Source organism: Galeopterus variegatus, unplaced genomic scaffold, assembly GCF_000696425.1.
Source record: "Galeopterus variegatus unplaced genomic scaffold, G_variegatus-3.0.2 Scaffold10919, whole genome shotgun sequence".
Classification (NCBI taxonomy): domain Eukaryota; kingdom Metazoa; phylum Chordata; class Mammalia; order Dermoptera; family Cynocephalidae; genus Galeopterus; species Galeopterus variegatus.
Genome location: NW_007737030.1, coordinates 23,111 through 44,756, shown reverse-complemented (window position 1 = coordinate 44,756; position 21,646 = coordinate 23,111). Strand labels below are relative to the sequence as shown.

The 21,646-nt window shown below is 40.4% G+C and overlaps 1 protein-coding gene across 1 annotated transcript; it reads left to right on the top strand.

The window, feature by feature from the left end:
• Nucleotides 1-269: 269 nt before the first annotated feature.
• MEGF10 (multiple EGF-like-domains 10) lies at nt 270-21,017 on the top strand. Its single transcript, XM_008594507.1, has 12 exons — nt 270-445; nt 1,649-1,783; nt 2,300-2,428; nt 4,502-4,630; nt 6,790-6,918; nt 9,017-9,145; nt 11,482-11,718; nt 12,795-12,922; nt 14,408-14,531; nt 17,309-17,353; nt 18,156-18,362; nt 19,620-21,017. The coding sequence occupies exons 1-12, from the start codon at nt 283-285 to the stop codon at nt 19,811-19,813; spliced, it is 1,749 nt and encodes a 582-aa protein (XP_008592729.1). The 5' UTR covers nt 270-282; the 3' UTR covers nt 19,814-21,017.
• The last annotated feature ends 629 nt before the right edge of the window (nt 21,018-21,646 follow it).

The following is a 21,646-nucleotide window of genomic DNA, read 5'->3' as shown; positions in this document are numbered from 1 at the left end:
GTGTATTGGTGTATACAAGATGATAACTGGATTTTGAACCGTCTCTCATCTCTGCTCATCTCTGCCCATGGTGCTTGGTTGCAGTACTGTGAGCTTAGTCCTCATAATGCTGGGATGATACTGTGTATTGGTGTATACAAGATGATAACTGGATTTTGAACCGTCTATCATCTCTGCTCATCTCTGCCCATGGTGCTTGGTTGCAGTACTGTGAGCTTAGTCCTCATCTTTTAACCAGCATCCACAGAAGCCCCCACACTGCCCCTCACTCAGCCTGGCCCCATGTGCATTGTTTCAGGTGTCCACTGTGACAGCGTGTGTGCTGAGGGACGCTGGGGCCCCAACTGCTCCCTGCCCTGCTACTGTAAAAATGGGGCTTCATGCTCCCCCGATGACGGCATCTGTGAGTGTGCACCGGGATTCCGAGGCACCACTTGTCAGAGAAGTAAGTACCTCATTAGGCAGTAATTTCCGTCCTCCCTTCCCTGGGCACCATGTACGGAATAATGATCTCCATTCACCCCTCAGTTTATACTGATGTTCTGTTTTAGGTGTGGGCAGAGTAGAATGTGATAGTCACTTGTCCTTTGCAGAACTATCCTCAGTAGCCCTTCTGCAAGAACTTTATTCTTTCCAAACCTTCAGGACTAACCCAACAGATGGAGCTTTACCTATTTCTTCTCAGTAATGATTTCACTGCCTCATTGGCACCATCATCAAGATATGTTTCTTGATTCTTCCTTAAAGCTTGCAAATGGTGTTCCAGAAATCCATTGACCTGTAAATATTTCATTCAGCAATTTGGCATTGGCCTAACTTCAATTACCAGAAGTCAACATCAGCCAAACCTTGAGGCAAATCACACATCCTGCCAGTAGTCTTATAGTCAGTGCTGTGGGGAAAATAGAATTGCAGAGTTAAAAACGGGGACTGTTGACACTGGGCAGTAGGATTTTTGAGTAAAGAAATGATCCATAAGATTTAACTAAAGTTTTTAGTAAATGTAATCAAGAAAGAATATATGATAAATTATAAGATGCACTACCTTAATTTTTAAAATTATCTTTTTTCCCCCCATTAAGAACTCTATACTGTCATCCTATATTTAAATCAAGTAATGTCTTGGGAAGAACCTAAGTAGGTAGCATTTTGCTTATTCACTTTTCAATCACAATCATTAACTTGGACCATTTTGAGGAGGAAATATCTTCTGATTTTGACTGTAGCTCTATTTATTGCCAGTAGTGACTCTTAAAGAATAAAGGAACAAAAAATTACTTAAGAGTACTTATTTGGGACTTTTTAGTATTTAGAATTTTATTTTCTTCATTCTTTTATTATTTCAACAAAAAAATTCTTTGAGCCCCTGCTTTATGCCAAGCCTTGAGCTAATTGGGGTCTTACATGGGAAAGTAAAGAGAACTAAGACATTTGCTTGCCCTCAAAGAATTCAGAGTTCAGAGGCGTCTTCTTATTATTAAAGAGTGCTCTTGTTCCTTCTGTCACTCCTGTTTTATACTTAGAAAATTCTCAGCATCATTTTTGAAAGTTTTTTTCCTTTCCTCCAAAACTTTAACTAGATCCTGATGTGGAATATAAGAGAAACGCATCTCAGAAAGATAACCGTCAATTTCCATTCTATTTTCAGTCTGCTCCCCTGGTTTTTATGGGCACCGCTGCAGCCAGACTTGCCCACAGTGTGTTCACAGCAGTGGACCCTGCCACCATGTCACGGGCCTTTGCGACTGCTTGCCTGGCTTCACAGGCGCCCTCTGCAATGAAGGTAAGGCACACAGCATTTTGGAGAGATCTAAACCCCTCAGAGTCTGTCCTTAGACTTCCTGAAGGACATGTTCTCAGCTATCAACTATCCATGCCTTCTGGGATGCTGTGTCTGCAGCTTCTGCAAATATGACTTTGAGCTTTACAAAAGCTGGCTTGCCACTCCAGCAAAATCTCTTTATTCTCTGAGGTGTGCTACTCCTCAGTTTTAATTGGAAACATTCTCCCGTGAAAAATCAACATGAGGAAGAATTTTGACTCCCTGAGCAAGAAGCCATGAGGTCAGATTTCTAGAAATATGATGATGTCTCCTTGTTTGTGATGCCTTAATGAGAGTCTTTAGCTTCACGTATTTGTGGAAATGAGCTCATTCAAGATGAGGGGTGCTGTTGAGCAGAGGCACCTACCGAATGGGCAGCTGGGTTGGTGATCTTTAAAGTCCTTTCCTGTTCTGGTAGGTTGGGTTTCTGTGAGATGAGTTGTGATTGTGAGTTACTGACCTACAGCTTATTCACAGTGTGTCCCAGTGGCAGATTTGGGAAAAATTGTGCAGGAATTTGTACCTGCACCAACAATGGAACCTGTAACCCCATTGACAGATCCTGTCAGTGTTACCCGGGTTGGATTGGCAGTGACTGCTCTCAACGTAAGTCTTGTTTGAGAACAACTGATCAGCCATTCTTATTTGTTTCTTTTCAAATTCTTTAGAATTGACATATGAGTGTTTATATAATCAAGAAAGAATATATGACTAATTATAAGATGCATTCTGGTTTTTAAATTCCTTTTTTGTCCACTAAGAGCTCTACACAGTGGTTCTATATTTAAATCCAAATAATGTCTTGAGAAGAACTTAAATATGGAACCATTTGCCGATTCACTTTTTAATGATCTATCATTCATTGAATTAAAACACAAATAGGTGTATTTAGAAATCTGTCTCTTCATTTTGTGTTTATCTGGAGAGTTAATTATGAAGAAATGAAGAAATAGAACGTAAATGATGGGTACCTCTGAAACCTATTGGGGTCCTGAGCAGACTGCCCACCTAACCAGCTCCTGTGCAAATTCCACCTCGGCTTCACTCCAGTGCTTTCCACACCACTGTATTTCAGACAAAAATGGTGTGACCCTATGAGGGACTACACAGATGATTTGTAGATTAGCCATGTCATGAAAAGACATTTACCTTTAGTCCTTGTTTGGTGCTTTGAGTCAGTGCAACTTCTAAAAGTATTCAACTTTTGACCAAGAAATAGCATATGTATTGGGGTAATCTGGTTCTATTCATTATAAATTTCATGGCACATACTCAGTTTGTATTGAAACCACCCATCATGCACATAAGAGAAATCAAAGAATGACTGTGTAGGGATTTTATGTGGTGGTTTATTGGCCATGTAATTTAGACTTCACAGTTGTAATTAACCTGCAAATATTAATTGATGAGCAATATATTTTTGCCTAGAGATTTTTTTCTGAGTGTTACTTCTTTTTAATTGAGCACTTCAGGCTGTTCCCCATTTCTGAGGAATAAGGAAGCAGAGCCAATAGATCTTACAAATGTAGCTCTTTGGTGAAAGAAGTATTATTGGATATAATTCCTTGTGTGTGTTTTACTCTATTTGGGGGGCATCATTCAGAAGTAAACAAAGTCTGTTAAAATTTACATATGTTGCAAGGGCTCTGACTGCCTCAGGTTGACATATGGACAGATTGAGAAATAGACACTGAAAGGCATCTATTGTTAGTGTTTAGGAAGAAAAAAACCCAATATCATTGTGACAAAATGATTGGTATACTTTGCTCCTTTTTAAACTACTCTTTATTTTGGAAGTTGGTCACTTTCTCATTTGGAGGGGGAATGTTCTGGAAGGAACAAAAATGGGAACCATTATGAGCGGAGACTATAGTGTTGCCTGCCCTCATAACACTCCAGAGGAAGCTGATTTATTTGGCAAAAGGCTTTGCTTCTCTTGGGGATCATTGATTTCATTGATTCCCTTGTGGCCTCTGTGGAGCCATCTTCATATTTCTTCTTTGCTGATTGTCAGCCTGCCTGGAAAGAGAAAAGTCCTTCACAGTGAAAACAGAGACACCGAAAAATTAAAGGGGTGCATTTAAACGGGCAGATGTCCTTGGTGAATGATTTTTTAAAGCCTTAACCTAAGCCTCTTTTGAGTCAAATCACGTTCCCCATCTGATCTTTGCTCAAATGTCCCCTCCTCAGAGAGGCCTTCCTTAACCGAGTAGCACCCATCGTTCTTGTTCTCCTTACCCCGTCTTATTTTTTTCTATAGCACTTGCCCCTTTGTTTCTGCCATCAGTTGGTTGGTTGGTCTGCCTTCCCCACTAACATATAAGCTTCCAGAAGGTGGATTGGAATTTGTCTTGTCCTTCGCTATCTCCCCTGTGCTTAGAACAATGTTGGGCGCATAGCAGGTATTGAATGAATCTGTGAACTTGAGATGATTTTTGCTCCACCCACCTCCCTCTGCAGTTGTAAATGAATGTATGTGTCAGTAATGATAGTCGTGGTTGCGATCAGCAGTGTCATCTGGGTTTTAGTGGAGAATTCGGAGCGGTGCACTTTCTTAGTCCTCATGTGCCACTGCCACCTCTCACATGTAAGGAAAAGTGTCGGGGTGAATGGAATTCTCTCTGCCTGGTGCTGGCCTCAGAACTCTCACAGACCTCTCCACGCTTGTTGTGATTTCAGCATGTCCACCTGCCCACTGGGGCCCGAACTGCATCCACACGTGCAACTGCCACAACGGGGCCTTCTGCAGTGCCTATGATGGGGAATGTAAATGCACTCCTGGCTGGACGGGGCTCTACTGCACTCAGAGTAAGCAATGAGCTTCTGAAGCTCACCACGGGGAGCCTCACCTGAGGAGGAAAGTGCCTTACCCTTTGCACACACGACCTGAGCTCACCGAGTGTCCCCGGCATTGGAATGCCTCGTGTGCCCCATGACCTCTAGACAGCTAAATATCTCTAAGTGGTTAAGAGCTGCCACATTCCAAGTACTCTGTCTCTAGGCATACTGAGGTGGAGCAGTGCTGTGTGATGGTATGCAGTTTCTTTCTTTTCTCTCCTTTAACCAGACCTTACTTGTGTGGATCAAATTCTCTATCATTTATTCTAACGGCGCAAGGTTTGTATAAATGAATGGAGATTAGAAAGGTAGTAAAAGCAAGCCTCACTGCCTCACGTAGCGTGTATTCTTGGAGAAGATGGAGTCAGTCGTTCTCAAACTTCAGCGAGCTTCAGAATCCCTTAGGGGGAGGGCCCGATAAACACAGAATGCCAGTCCCACCCCCAATGTGTCTGCAGATGGGCACCTGAGAATTTGCATTTCTACCAACTGGTGGTAATGCCAGCCTGGGACCATGCTTTGAGCACTGCTGCTCTAGTTCTTTTTTCCATTTTGTATCCATAGTGTCCTAATCATTTTTTCTTCCATGAGGCTTTTAGCATCCTGGGATAGAATGAGCAAAATATGTCATAGCTGAACATCACTGGGAAAGAAAGATTATTCTCTGCCCTCTTGCCTTCAATTGAATAAAGGAAACAAGAGAGGAAGGCGTGTATTATGGTTAGTATTAATCATAACATAAAATTTAAAATCAGAGCAATGAGCTGAGGAAGAAGATAGGTCAGAAATCAGGTAATTCTTGTTTAATGCTAACTAGAGAACATAATTAGAGAGTAGTCTGAACAAGTTTTGGGGAGCATTCTAGAAGGGAGTGTAGACTTCAAACCAAGATTTGAAAAGGAGAATTGTCAAAGAAGGAGGCTGTCCCAAGCATATCCTGCAGACGTTGTGTATCTATAAAGATTTTTTAACTCCCTAGAGAAAAGTACTTATAAGATATTACTTGTAATTCTAAAATTAGCATCTGCTTCAAACATTAGGGCCTTGTTTTTATGAGGAAGTAACATGAGGTTGTGGGAACAATGAGGGATCTGGAGCAGGCTGGCCTGCTTTTGTATCATAGCCCCCCATCCTGCCATTTGCTATCAGTGTGACTTAGGGCACTTGGGGCTTAGTCCCGCCTACAGAATGGAATATCCATCTCTGCATTTCTGGGCTGCTGTAAAGATTAAATGAGAGAATGCCTGAGAAGAATCTGGCAGAGAGTTGGTGCTAAGTAAATACATGACACTGCATGTTGTCATCACGTCTGGCATCTGTGCACTGCCTCTACTTCTTGATCTTTGGGCTTTCATTAAACCTCACCATAAGAAAAAGAGAAAATAAACAGCGCATGTAGTGTTTGGGAATAACCATTGAATCAGCCTGGAGTGAAGCATTCCTTATTCCAGAGGGCTCTCACACATGCTTGCGAGGCAGCTGCTGGCCCAGGAAAGCCAATAGAGCTCAGGCGTGTCTTCAGCCCAAGGGTCCCAGCGGTCCAAGCCTGGAAATTGTGCAGCAGTGAGGAGGCTTATTGCTTTTTACAAAGCACCTGTGAAGTACAGGGGGTTTTTTTAATTGTTTTTTTTTAGGTTAAGCATTCTACTACACATCTTTGATTAAGGTGGTAATATTATCTATTAATGGATACAGTGGACAAGGCTTATGGCAGAATTAGAGACATTGTATACTACAAGTAAAAACATACAGATAATTTTACTATAGAGTACTCATTTCAGTCTATGGAATGTGTTCCAGGATTGTACTAGTCAAGTAAAACAATGAAAGGAAATACCCCCTTCCTCCATGGGGTTGAAGGGGTGCTTTGTTAGATGACACTAGTCTTGCCTCCAGGGGTACCATTAATGGCTACACTGGCAGGTATAGAACTCATCTGCCTCCTTCTTATGAATTACAACCTCCTGGCAAGAGCCCTGTCTTGGGACTTCTGACAAGCTGAGATATGCACTGTCTTTATTCTCTAACGGCTCGGCATCCTTCAAGTTTAAATACAGATATGTTGGACGCATGAGCAGTATTTCTCCTTAGAAGCCTCTTGACTCCCGCTGTCCTTCCTCCTGGTACAGGATGTCCCCTGGGGTTTTATGGAAAGGACTGCGCATTGATTTGCCAGTGTCAGAATGGAGCGGACTGTGACCACATCTCTGGGCAGTGCACCTGCCGCACCGGATTCATGGGGAGGCACTGTGAACAGAGTGAGTACGAGGGCACGACGTCGCCAGGTGGTGTTTTATTCTCTGGAATCTATTTTCCTAGATGTCTGAAAATATGAAGGCAGAATTTGCCGTTTTTAAGTTGTTCGAGCTGACGGCTGGTTGCTCACCAGCACGGTCGTCTTCCCTTCGCAGAGACCTGCCTCCCTGGGATCCTTGCTGGCTGTTGTTCCCTCAAAATGCTGCATCTGAGTAACTCCTCTGCACTCTGGGTGGAGGGGGTGTGACTACAGAATGAAGACAGAATTCAAGTTTTCCATTCTGCTCTTTCTGGCTCTCCCTTCCTCTCCTTCTTATTTTTGGAACGTAGCTGCTCAGAGCTTTAAAAGAGCCAGCTGAACTTTCTTCAGGGCAGAGGTGGAACCTGGGCTCACAACAGGCAGTGTATTAGGTGGGGAGGACAGCTGGGGGCCCAGGGCCAGCACCAGCTGCTGGCAAGGGAACAAGTCATGCAAACATTGCCACTCTGTTGGCGACCTTCTCCAGAAAGTCCTTCTATACTGTTTTCACAAACAACTTTCATATTGCCTTACATTTTTTTTTTGGAAAAATACCACTTGGAGAGAATATACTCTGTTGGAACTGCCCATCCTTGTTTTTCCATTTCCACCTCACCAGCTATGCATCTGCTCACAGTGTTGTAAGAACATTAGTATTAAGCTGAGTTTTTCAGATTAGGTTATCATTCCTTTCCTCTGTGACTGTCACTCAGGATTCAAGCTGGGGCTGACTCTCTCTTAGGAAAAGCCTTCGAGGCAGGAAAAGGTACAGGACAATTCCTGCTCACCAGAGGGTGTGCTCCAGGGCAGGTGGCAGCAAAGATTACCTGGCTGTGGGGGCATTGTGGCCTGGGAAGGCTGATGAGTGTGGCAGTACTTAGGCAATAAAGCACCCTCCCCTTCCACTCTGCCAGCACCTCACAGCACCACTGGGTAGTCAGGTTGTCTCAATCTTAGGTGCTAAACCCTGGGATATCTTTGCATATCCTCCCTCTAGCAAATGCAGCAAAAGTGACATCCAAGAACCTCCTCAAGACAGAAACATTCCAATTTTAGCTTTGGATTGCTGTTACATTTCATCATGAAACAGATACTGAGTCACAAAGTTGCATACACGACCCCCTGTGTATATAAATATTGTGTGTATGTATATAAATGTCTAAACATATGCATAAAATCTAGAATAGACTCTAAACTGACTTTCACGTGAATGCCAGCAGACTGGTTAAGGTCATTAGTAAATAAAAACCTCTTAAGTGTTTCCGTGATTACTCTGAATATCCAATTAAAATGTCCCTATTTCCGAAGACATCTTTCAAAGCCCCAGGTTTGACAGAGAACTCAGATAATAATAGCACATTGCCCCCTGCTGCTCACTTTACAAAAAACATCAGTGTTTTGTCCTGAAGATTTTTAGATTTAGAATGCCTATGCTATTTTTTGAAATTCATACCCAAATCTTATTAAGACTGCATCATAAGAATCCTAGTATTTTAGTTTCTGAGACTTGCACCTGCAAATCCAAAGTTTAAACAATTCTGTGGCAAATGAAGTTCTTACCTAGAAAATAAACAAAACTTGCCCTCTCCCTCTTTTCGTACCCACAGCTAATCCAAGTGAAAATGTTTGTTTAGGAAGATCCCTGAGCCTAGAGTAAAGTATATATGTCCTCAAGGAAGCATCTCTAGTACATAACTTTCAGTCTTGTTTCCTTCCACCCCGCAATTTTGCTCAGTGGAGTCATCTCAAATTGCCCTTAGTGATTATCTTCATCTGTTCCATGGGGGTTCCACAGACTCCCTATAGACTTATCAGAGTGGTGGGTATATAGCAGCTGAAAGTGTCAGGAGTTGCAGTGTTGAGCAGCTTAGTCTCTGGCCCTGTGCATCCTGGACTGTGAGTCCCACCATGATTCAGGCAATGCTGTCCAGCTCTGGGACACCCTTGGTGGTACAAGTCTGCCTGAACAGGAGTCCCCTAAAAGGGCTCACCTCCAGATGTGCAGGGGCATACAGTAAGAGACAATCTTGTCCAGATTCCCAAGGCTGGGAAGCTGCATTTGACTTTATCTCTTTCTCCAGAGTGCCCCGCAGGAACATATGGCTATGGCTGCCGCCAGCTATGTGACTGTCTGAACAACTCCACCTGCGACCACATCACTGGGACCTGTTACTGTAGCCCAGGATGGAAGGGGGCACGATGTGATCAAGGTAAAGACACTAGTAAATACTAACTACTACGTCTTGTTGTGTGACCACCATGTACCAGCCAACGGTAAGTATTTTTACTTATACTATCTACTGCAACCTTCTTCACAGCTCTGCAACCACAGCTGGTTACTTATTTAGTTACCAGATGGATGCCTTATTGTTGCTGTCCTACAGATAAAGACACAAAAGCTTAGGGAATTTGAATAATTTTCCCAAAGTCACAGGGCCAATATACAGAATATGTCACAGCTTTGATGCCAGGTTTTTCTTACTCAAAGCTCATGAATTTTCTACTGAGCCTATGAGTTTTCAGCTTTGTCGAAGTATAGTTAACATACACAAAAACCACATATATTTAAAGTATAAAATCTGAAATATGTACACACTCATGAAACCATCACCATAACACAGTATCTGTCACCCTGTAAGTGTCCTCATACTCCTCCCTGCCACTGTCACCCCTTACGCTTCAGGCAATCACTGATCTACTTTTGGTCAGTATACATTAGTTTGCATTTTCTAGAATTTTATATACATGGAATCAGGCTGTACTCTTTTTTTTTTTTCATCTGGTTTTGTTCACTCAGTATAATTATTTTGAAATTGAACCATGTTGTTGTATATATCAATAGTTCATTTCTTTTGATTGCTGAGTAGTATTCCATTGCATGGATCTACCATAGTTTGTTTACCCATTCATGTATTGTTTCTAGTTTGGGGCTGTTATTACAGGTAAAGCTACTATGAACAGTAATGCATTAAGTCTCTGTATGTGCATGTGCTTTCATTTCTCTTGGGTATATATCTAGGAGTAGAATGATTGGGTCACATGGTAGGCATTTTTTAGCTTTTTAAGAATCTTGTGCTTATGGTTTTTAATTAGGGTGAGTGTCATGATCACCTGGGAGTATTTGCCATATACATAGTCCCACTTGGGCAATTCTGATTCTGGGGTGGTGGGGCCTTTGAGAAAGTGCTTCTGATGGTTCTGAAGCATGTGCTCCAGAGAGCCTCCTCTCTACTGCATGCAGTGCTCTCTGGTAGGCAATGAATAGATGGGCTATAAAAGGTTCTAGGAAATTCAGAATGTTGTAGGTGGTGTCATCATAAACTGCAGATCATGTTTTAACAGCATTTAACTTCTTTTGTAAAATAACTTTTACATGCTCATATTTACATACGAGTGTCATAACAATAAGATATTGTATTTCCTGATCACATCACTGTCACAAATACATTTCAATCTCACTACACGGGCCTTTGTGTCCTGTGTTTCAGGGAAGACTGTTTTATAAGAAGGTCCTTTAGCATTTAGAATGAGAATCATAGGAATATTTATTTGAGCTGGAAGGATAACAATAAGATATTGTATTTCCTGATCACATCACTGTCACAAATACATTTCAATCTCACTTCACGGGCCTTTGTGTCCTGTGTTTCAGGGAAGACTGTTTTATAAGAAGGTCCTTTAGCATTTAGAATCACAGAATCATAGGAATATTTATTTGAGCTGGAAGGAGCTACATGGGGGCCAGTTTCCTCATTCACAGTTGAGGAAACTGCAGCCTAAAAGCTTAGGGGAAAGTTCATATTATCTGGGTCAATTTTTTTAGATGTCAGATTTCTTGACTCTCAGTCCATACCTTTCGAGTCCTCACCTGATGGATCCCAGGAAGAACTATGAAAAGCTGAATGTTGAGTTTGAATAAGGTTTTAGGGTGATGTTATTAGGCATTATCAGGGCAAATTTTTTTGTCATGGAAAATAACTTTGCACAGAACAATAGCTTCTGAGCGAGGTAAAAGACCTTTTGAAATTAGATAAGGCAGTTCCAGTTCTTGGATTAGATTTATATTGAAGTTACACTTGCTTGGAAGGAAAATTACTTTTAGAAATGGTAAGTATAGACATAAGATTAAATTAGGCTGTTGGGACATTTAGGATTTAACCCTGCATAAGCTCAATACTGGATAATAAATAAAGAAAAATAAAAATTAGATTAATTATTACCCCAAATTAATCACGAATCTACGTGTTTAATCTAAAATATATGAGAAGCTCCCAAACCCTACTGTTGAATCTTTGGGTTTAGGAAATTCTGTCTCTTTTTGAGGCTTAGAACAGCCTTTCTCTGAGCACAGACAAGCCAACAACATCTGAAAATGAGGAATGTTTGTTTTTCCTTCCTGCTCTGTTTCTAGAAGTCTCCACATTAACATTTCATGAACTGAAGATATCCAGGCATTAGCACAAGGGGAGATTTTTTGTAAACAGAGATCAGACATTTTTTCAGCACATTGTCATCCTTACTCAAGTCTTTTTTCTCCTTTTCCTAGCTGGTGTTATAATAGTTGGAAATCTGAACAGCTTAAGCCGAACCAGTACTGCTCTCCCTGCTGATTCCTACCAGATCGGGGCCATTGCAGGCATCATCATTCTTGTCCTAGTTGTCCTCTTCCTACTGGTGTTGTTCATTATTTATAGACACAAGCAGAAGGGGAAGGAATCAAGCATGCCTGCAGTTACCTACACCCCTGCTATGAGGGTCATCAGTGCAGATTATACCATTTCAGGTAAGGCTGCTGTCGTGAGAGGCATTTTACTCCTTAGGAAGTTAGGTTTCATCCTGGTTCTATGAAACCAGGTGTTTGGCTGTGCAGTGCATTGTTTTTGTCAGTTCTTCTTGAGGGAATTGTATGTTTGGAAAAGCTATAGATTGTTAGAGATGTGTTTTATATCTCAACAGTAGCAAAATCATCACTGGGTTGCTTTCTATGAGGGTTTTTTATGTGGGCTCATTGTGTGGTTGCTTCAGATTTAGGGCATTTCAATCCAGAAGAAGCTTTGCTGGGCACCTAGTTCCAAGTTTTTGTCATATGTAGAGGGGTGGGGAGGGAAGGAGGAGGTGATTGTAAGTTTACCAAGTTCATGGAGCAGATCAAAGAGGTAGACCAGGGCTTCTGTTTCTGGCCTTGGGTGCTTTCTGTGGTTCCTTCCAGCCTCTGCCTGGGCCCACACAAATCATTGGTTGAAGAGAACCAAGTTGTAGGAACAGATTTTTGGTATGAATAAGAACCAAGGCAATCCTTTAAGAGAGCTCTTTTGAATCTTCCTTTCTGTCAATAGTCCCCATAAAAATAAATAAAACTTATAAACATCAGTCATCAAAAGAAGTAACCACTTACACTGAGGAGCTTGAAAACTTAAAATCTTTATTAATTTGGGGGCAATTACTGAAGGATTTCAGGTTGGTCAAATACCTCTGTATTTGGTTCTGGGAATATGTAAAGTAGCTGATTTACATAGTAGTGCATTTTCGGTGCAGAATTATTGTGTTAAGAACTCTAGTGTTTAAAAAAAAGAGGAAATTTGCTGCAGAAGTAGCTTCAGATGATTCCTTTCTATCTTGTACAAGCTCTAAAGTGAAGAGCAGTTGTCTGTGGATACTTTTGTACTTTTCCAAGAAGGCAGGTAGGAAGGCAGATGCCTCCTGCTTCTAGAAGCTCTGCTGAGCAGACTGGGCAGGAGGGATTCTGCCCAGCCTGTGATAGGGATACAGTCCAAATATTTGTTCTGTTGTTTTGTTCCCTTTTCCCCATGCAGATTGAGGGGAGCCTTTCATCTTAACCATTTCCTTCTCTTCCTGCAGAAACCCTCCCTCACAGCAGTGGTGCAAATGCTAACAGCCATTACTTCACCAATCCCAGTTACCACACACTCACCCAGTGTGCCACATCCCCTCACATCAACAACAGGGACAGGATGCCCATCGCCAAGGTGAGAGGAAACAGCTCACATCTTTGAAGGTGGTCAGGGAGAGAGGACAGAGAGCAACAAGCATTTATTGAGGGCTGCTGTTTGCCAGGTGCTGTTCTAGGTACTTTACATATGTTATCTAACTTATCTGTCTAAGCAGTCCTCTGCGTATGTCATAGGATCTCAAGTTCACTGACAAAAACCTGAGTAACGGGGAGTGTCACTTCCAAACATAGCTGCCCAGATAGTGCATGAAGTCCCCTTGTCTCTACAGTCTATACTGTTTCAATTAAACCTCCTTGGAAAAATGTTTCTAACGTTACATGAGATTTTAAAATACTGGCTCATAATGATATTAATGAAAACATAAAGACCTATAGCAGAACCGCTTTTTCTGAGCCTCTATCTTCTGTAAACTTTCTTGGCCACTGTGCTTTAATTTAGTAACAGCAACACTAATATGCATTTATTTGGGTTGAACCACATGAAATTGTTATTTTTGTAGGTCAAAAATGGCCAAATAGCAACAACTTAGTACTATGTACCAAGCATTTTTAATCACTTTACAAATATAAATTCACTTAATTTTTACACCAGTCCTATGCATCAGGAGTGATTAGTATCCCCATTTTACAGATGAGGAAACTGCTGCACAGAGAGGTTGGAGACCCTGAGCTACTCCTCTAGGTCTTTCCACAATGCTCTGAAATCCAAAACATTTTTCTCTTCCAGATGTGTCCAAATTATGTTTCCAATCTCATTGTCTAATTCCAGCTCTCTGTTAGGAAAAAAACAAGCTAATTAAATTAGTTCAGTTGTAATTAAATTAATGAATCTAGATTTTAATTACAGTGCCTTGCAGTTAAATAGCACTTCACACTCCCCAGAGACTTTCATATTCATCATCCCATTTGTTCTCATACAAATTCAGGGAGGGAGGCAAAGCAGATCATCTTATCTTCATGTTTATGCCTAGGAAAGCTGCTGAGAGTCACTTGTGACTCATGCATGATCATACAGTTTTTGATGGGAGAGCTTAGAATTCAATTCATCATCCCATTTGTTCTCATACAAATTCAGGGAGGGAGGCAAAGCAGATCATCTTATCCTCATGTTTATGCCTAGGAAAGCTGCTGAGAGTCACTTGTGACTCATGCATGATCATACAGTTTTTGATGGGAGAGCTTAGAATTCATTTTTTTTACAGTTCAAAGTTCCATGTATATAAATCCAAATGTGTTCTAATCTGCACAGGGTGACAGAAGTGAACTTGAGGTAGCAGAGGGGGAATAGCTAGGGCTGAGTGACATATACTCCTGTTGCCCTTCTTGTCCCAGCAGGGCAGAAGTGGTCACCTTGGCCCCCCCACCCCCCACCCCAGCTCAGCGTCATTTGAGGACCAGCCCTTGATATGTGCCGTGGGCTGGCTTTTCCTCAGATCAGGACCACTGTGCCGTGCATATTGTATTCTCTTTTAAAATCTCTTATTGTACATATTTTTTATAGTCAAAAAACAATCAGCTGTTTGTGAATCTTAAAAATGTGAATCCTGGGAAGAGAGGCCCAGTAGTGGACTGCACAGGGACGCTGCCAGCAGACTGGAAACACGGTGGCTACCTCAACGAGCTTGGTGAGTGCTCCCAGCTCCCAGTCAGCAAGCACCTGTGCCAAAGTGATCTCCTGAAAGCATGCATCAAACACCAAACTAGCAGATTTGTACATGACACCTACATAGAGCTTACTACCGTCCTAAGTGCTTTACTTACCCAACAAACATTTTTTGAATTCCTGCTATGTGACAGGAATTGATAGAAAGAGACATTTAACAAGACATTCTATAGTTTGGAAAAGGCCAAAGGAATTTGGCAAAGATAGGCAGCTCGTTGGTAAGGTTGTTCTCAGAGCCCACAGGCTCTGCTCCATCTTCATGGGATCTCTTTACAAAGTCCAGGAGTCCCCAAGACCATCCTCACTTCTGACACCAACTGCAAGTTCAAGGGTCACCAAGACCACCCTTAGCATCAATTATCTGCTAGAAGAACTCACAGAATTCATTGAGCAGTTACACTCATGGTTATTACAGCATAAGCATACAGATTAAACAGTTTATTACAGCAAAAGGATACAGATTAAAATCAGCCAAGGAGAGAGACATATGGGGCAGATTCAGGAATGTTCAAATCTTGACACTTCCAGTTGTCCTTCCCCAGTGGTGTCAAAGACAGTGCTAACTTTTCCTGACCACAGTGTGTGACCACCCACACAGAATATTGCCAAGCAGGGAAGCTCACTCAGCCTTGGTATCCAGAGTTTTGGGTGAGCTTGGTCACATAGACATGATTGGCTGCCCATGTGGCTGATCTTTAGTTTCCACCCCTCCAGAGGTTGAGCTGATACCACATGACCCAAATCCCCCACCATAAATCACTTTGTTAGACTATCTAATATGGCCCTAGGCCCCCAGGTAAACAAAAACACTCTTATCAGGCAGGACATTCCAGGGGCTTAGAGATCACCTCCCAGGAGCTGAGGGCAAAGGCCAGACCTCTCCTTGCTAAGGTTAATTCTTTACTACACACCCTTTTATCCTGTCTCCCTGTATAACTCTGTGTCTTTCCCACCAGCTGGGAACTTGGCTAGACTCCTCACCACCCAGAACCAGGAGAGAGTGCCTGGGAGAGTAAACCATTCCCACTTCCTGTTCCACCATGATTGATATTAGACACACCCTGTCCTGATGGGAAGACTTCCCTCTTTCTCCATTATAACTCTGTGTCTTTCCCACCAGCTGGGAACTTGGCTAGACTCCTCACCACCCAGAACCAAGAGAGAGTGCCTGGGAGAGTAAACCATTCCCACTTCCTGTTCCACCATGGTTGATATTAGACACACCCTGTCCTGATGGGAAGACTTCCCTCTTTCTCCACGGCAGTGCAGCCTTAGTCAGTGGCCCCCATAGGACAGTGCCATCAGAACTTGAGTTTAACATTACTCTAGGAGATTCGTGCACAATGCCAGGGGTATCATTTCCTTAACATTCTCAAACACATTCTAAATGTTCATCACGAGTCATTACTTTACTGTCTGCTTTTAACCTAAGTCCAAACATTCCTTTAAAAGATCATTGAAATTGCCTTGGAATGCTTACAGACAGACTGAAGCTGAGGGTAGTATGACACATTAAGTGTTACAGAGCACCATTCATTTATATGGTGCTTCAAAGTTTACAAAGCCTTTTCATAGGCTCTATTTCACCTAAGAATGACAACAACCCTGGAAGGCTGGAAGACAGGTTTTGTTTTCCCCATTTTACAGATGAGGAAATTGACATTCAGAGAGTTGAAAATCTTGCCCCAAATCATATGGCTAAGAAATGATGAAATCTAAGTTCTTTGTGACCTAATCTGTTGTTTTTTTCCTTCTTTGTCATATCACAGCTCATATAGAATCCTTGATTCCTATGCACTATTAATGCAATTTAGCATTTATACATCAGGTGGTATAAAATGGGCTCAGTAATGTCCTCTTATTTTCTTGGTAATATTATTAATATTAATTGTAATATTATTAAATAGTATTATTAATAATATTAATATTAATTATAATAATATTATTAATAATATTATTCACATCTATGATTAAATGCTTATATTTTATACAAGATGATTGTGACCTGATTGATTTCAACATGGTTGCATGTTTTCACTGCCTACATGCTTAATTTTTCCCAGTGTGAGCAGAAACACGCCTGTTCTCTCTACCTCCCCACTCCCCCAAAATAAGACCAGACATTTTAAAACAAGAAAGCCATTTATTTTGTCTACCTAGGCTCATACACAATTAGGCCCAATACCTGGAAAAGTCAAATTGTTAAAATTAAAGCTGAATAAAGATGGGTAAGATGTAGTATCAGCCTATAAAGTGTTAGTCAACCATATTTGAAGCTTGTAGTCTAAAAAAAACCCTGCTTATGGTGGAGGCAATAATATAAGTGAAGTGGTTTTTGGTAAAACAATTTGAAAACTATCAGAGCCTTGAAAGATCTGCACATAGAAGTGAATTCTTAGATCTGGACTTGGCTGTGTTCTGTCTTTCCACTGTGCAATCTTGAATCAAGTATACTGATTCATTTCTGTGCCTCAGTTTCCATCCTCTATTGCTCAGCCTTTCCCAAAGTCACTGTAAACAAGCAGGTGAAGAATCATCAGATGCGTGTGTGTGTTTAGTTCTAAGCACTGGAGACATCTGGCACAACTGATTTGGTGGAAAGGCTTGAAAAGCAGCAGCCTTGGTTATTTGCTGCAGTGGCGAGGAGTGAGGAGATCCTCATCCAGGACCCTAGAATATTAGATGGGTTTTCTGTGCCTTTCAGTTCTGACTGGGTGTTTTTTTCTTTCTTTATCACAGGTGCTTTTGGACTTGACAGAAGCTATATGGGAAAATCCTTAAAAGGTATAATATGAATTTGAGGAAGACATACATATATCAGAATTACAATTTTAAAAAAATTATCTCCAAAACAAATAATTTTTTAAACAAACTAAAGTGGCAGTGTAAAAAAATGTAGAATTGTTCGTGGGGTAAATTCCTACACCAAACACGCAAATATGTTTGACCAGCATCAAGAGAGTGAACTTAGGTGGGTCTTGTTAGAGCATAGGTCTTGGGGAACAAAGGGTTCAGTTTGCTAAGGAAACACTCATATTTCCTTGGAAAGAAATGACTTATAGGGAGAGAGAAATGCATAAAAGGAAATAGTGGGGAAAATGTTGACTGAGGTCTGCTGTTCAGGATGAGGTGAGGGATAAGGTACTCAGTGCAGAAGTTTTACAAGGAATCCTCACAGCACAAATGCCTTTCTCATCACCATAATAGAACCATCTTGCACTCCTGGGGTCAACATCTGGTTTCTTGATTGAAGCTTTGAAGCATTTAAAGGCCCCAATTAGTAAATTTCCTAATAGTAACATATGATGGAATTAATTATATTTAAATGCGATCATCAAAATGAAATCAGATACATGATATTTACACTGGCATGCAGCTCAGAGAGGAGTTAAAATTACTTTATAGATAATAATTTTATAGCAAATTCTCTCCCAAATAAATGGAAAATACATAGTATTATTTTCAGTATATATAATTATAGAAACCTCACGATAAAAAGAAATAAACTGTCCAAGTAAATTATCACCAAGAAATGATGTTGCCCAGGAGACAGTATGTGCTTTTTTCCTCCCATCTCTCTTCACAGACCTGACAAAGAATTCTGAGTATAATTCAAGCAACTGCTCCCTAAGCAGTTCTGAAAACCCATATGCCACTATTAAAGACCCACCTGTACTTATCCCTAAAAACTCAGAGTGTGGCTACGTGGAGATGAAGTCACCAGCACGAAGAGATTCCCCATATGCAGAGATCAATAACTCAGCTTCAGCCAACAAGAATGTCTATGAAGTCGGTGAGTTTTCCCAGTCATAGAAAGAACCTAATGCATAAGATTTTTTTTTTTGAAAGAACTTTAAATTATTTGGGAATATAATAGTTGTAGTTCATATAGATGTTACTGAAAATGATGGCACATGTTTTAGATGTAACCTGTGATTATAGTTATCATACTAACTGGTGTCAAGTGAATTTTTCAGGGAGAATACCATTTAGAAAATTTAAAGTAAGTTAAATTCCTCCACCTGGTCATCCATCTTTTGTTTTGTAACCATGGTGAATATTTTAGCACACATGTGGAATAGTGTATGTATAGTATTAGCTAATAACTGAGTTAGCCAAAACAAATGTTTCAAGTAGATTTAACAGGTGGTTCCATTTCCTGGTTGTATTCATTATACTAATATAATGCTTTTAGCAGGATTGGAACATTTTACTTTGATGTAAATCTGATACCAATTAATAATAATTCAATTAAAAATTAGAGTTATTTTGATTGCCCTTTGCGAATACCATTTGGGGAAAGATAAAACATACCAGAGCTACCACTGGCTAGACAGCTGGGCTATATATTTTAATTTTTCTGTCTCTCTTTCTTTCTTTATCTCTCTCTTAATATTTATTATTGCAACTTAAAAAATTGTCTACTATTTGTAAACGAAGTGAACACTAGTATTTCATTTTATGCTAGACATGTCTCTGAAAAAAATATATAAAACAATTTATTTTTAAAGTACTACTATAGCTTTTAAAATGGAAGCCATAGTGAACTAAATTTATTTTTGAAAAGTCAGTAACAATTCCTCCTTAAACTGTCCTGTAAGCCCGCCGCAGTAAGATGTGAACTCATACACATAGAGCGTATGTCTTGAGTCCTAAGTTTGCAAACTTGTTGAGTGTTTTTATGAATTGAGTTAACCTTTCAGGACCTCAGTCTTCTTACCTGTAGAGTAAGAAGTTGGGACTAGATTATCCTCAAGGTGTTTTTCAGACAGTAATTCATATCTAGGGTTTCTGTATATTCCTTTGATATCTTCATCCCAACACACGGTCATCCTTTTGTTCTGAACACCATTTGTGTGTGTCAGTTGGTCCAACAACCACAGTCATCACCTTTATGTGATTATAAAAGAATCATGTTTTTAAAACTAATATTTCCTTATATTTTTACAAAAGTTCCTCCTGTGTGTTTGATATTTGCAAGAAATGCCGTATTCTTTTTTTTTATAAACTATCCATTGCTGATAAATTAACGTGTCCCTGGTTATCACAGAACCTACAGTGAGTGTTGTCCAAGGAATATTCAGCAATAATGGGCATCTCACCCAGGATCCATACGACCTCCCAAAGAACAGTCACATCCCTTGCCATTACGACCTGCTGCCCGTCCGAGACAGTTCATCGTCCCCCAAGCGAGAGGATGGGGGCGGCAGCAGCAGCAGCAGCAGCAGCAGTAGCAGTGAATGACACCAAAGGAACACTGGGTAGCCACTGGAACCTTTCCAAAACTGCACTTCAGTTCTTCTCCATCCTCAAGTTTGCCTCCTTGTCTGAATGTTATCAACATGGCAGGCAACTGTTGGACATGAATCAGAAACTCAAAGCTGAGGCTGACACTGACTGTAGGTGCTTTCGTACAGGTGGCTTGGAAGGAGATAGCAACGTGATTTCCCGTTGCTGTTAGTTTTAAAACTGCATCCATGAAGCATGACTTATTGTGAAATCATGGCTAAAAAGCGTGAACTTGTAGAACTCCTTCAGGACATGGGTTGCTCTGGACATTGGTATCATGGCTCGAAAAGTTAAAATTTAAATATTTTCTTCCTCATTTACATCATAGAGCTGTACCTAGGATTGTGCAGTTTACCATGAAATTTACTTCATAAAAGTACTAAACATGTAGAAGGGGAATATTATTGAGTCCTTATTGCTTAATTTTTTTCAGCTGGACTCAGAATTGTAGAGATAATATGAATGCAGGCGGAAACACTCTTTCAGGTGGTATGACTGGATAGACTTTGAATAAACTCTAGAAGTGGGTAGCAAATTTAAATATGAAAACTTTAGCTTTTTTAGAATGAGGAAATGTACAATTAGAATTATTTTAGAAGTAGTAGGAATATCGCAGAAGTCAGTACACAAATGTGCCAGGCAGAGGTGGTTTCACTCCCTGTTTGACCCTTGGCCCACTTTAGATTCATGACATTGTGATCACTGTCCCCATCATACACATTCACCACTTGAGATTCATAACATATCTATAATTATTTCATAAATATAAAAATGAAATAATTTTATTTTTGACAGACTGGATTGAATGAGTGTGTAATGATTGATAAAGGTTGTAAATTTTAGGTGTAAGAAGATGCTTAAATTTTGTAAACCATTAGTATTACGTGCTGTAATATAGAATTAGCAGAAAGTTTTGATTAATTTTTTCCAAGGAATGACCGAGATATTTTTGTGCATATTTGGGAAAAGGGCACTTTCCTTTTATTAATTGTTGATTTACAGAAACTGTGCTTAAGCTGGTCTTTTGCATTGCTAATATGACATGTATCCCCATTTTTCATTCATTTGTATTTCCATTTTTAAGTTGTATATTCTATGTTTTGTAGTGTTTGGATTGTTAATGAAAAAATATTATATTATATGTTCATTGTTTCTTGAATTATTGCCATTCATCGTTTTGCTTGGTAAAAATGTTTTGTTTTGTTTATGGAGGGAGGAGAGGAAAATATATAATTTGAATCTATTAAAATTGGTCATTACTAAAAAATAGTCCAGTAACCATAGGTGAATGATTGAAATAGAGCAGTTTTTTAATATTTCAAAAGGGAGTTCCTTTTGATCTGTTGATTCCCTGAGTCTTGGTTCAACCAGGGGGAAGGGAGGAGGAAGGAAACCTTGTTACTGAGTACAGCAGACCCGTCTTAAAAAAGACCTTCATTAGGGTCTCTAAACTGGGACACTTTTGAGAGTAAATGAGGGCATTATTAGTAATTATCCTGCAATGGGCTTAAGTCTGGACTGTTCCAGGCAAACTGGAACCAATGCTTTTCCTTTGCATAATTATCATGCAATAACATTTTTCACTCTATGGAAGTTGTCTCATGAGAATGCCGATATGATGCAAGAAGGCCAGTTTCTCTTCCTTTGATCTACTTGAGCAAACTGAGGGACTGAGAGGCTGAATGAGGAAGGAACTTCGTAAGAGAAAATAGTGGTTTTCAGTCTTTCAAAGACATGAAACCCTATGTGGCATTGTCTCAGTGAGTCAATAGACAAATGTGTGTTGTG

Coding starts and splice junctions, on each gene's coding strand:
- MEGF10 (XM_008594507.1), top strand. CDS start 283: ATGTGCATTGTTTCAGGTGTCCACTGTGACAGCGTGTGTGCTGAGGGA. Junction 11,719..12,794: donor TGCAGATTATACCATTTCAG/GTAAGGCTGCTG, acceptor CTCTTCCTGCAG/AAACCCTCCCTCACAGCAGT. Junction 18,363..19,619: donor CAAGAATGTCTATGAAGTCG/GTGAGTTTTCCC, acceptor TGGTTATCACAG/AACCTACAGTGAGTGTTGTC.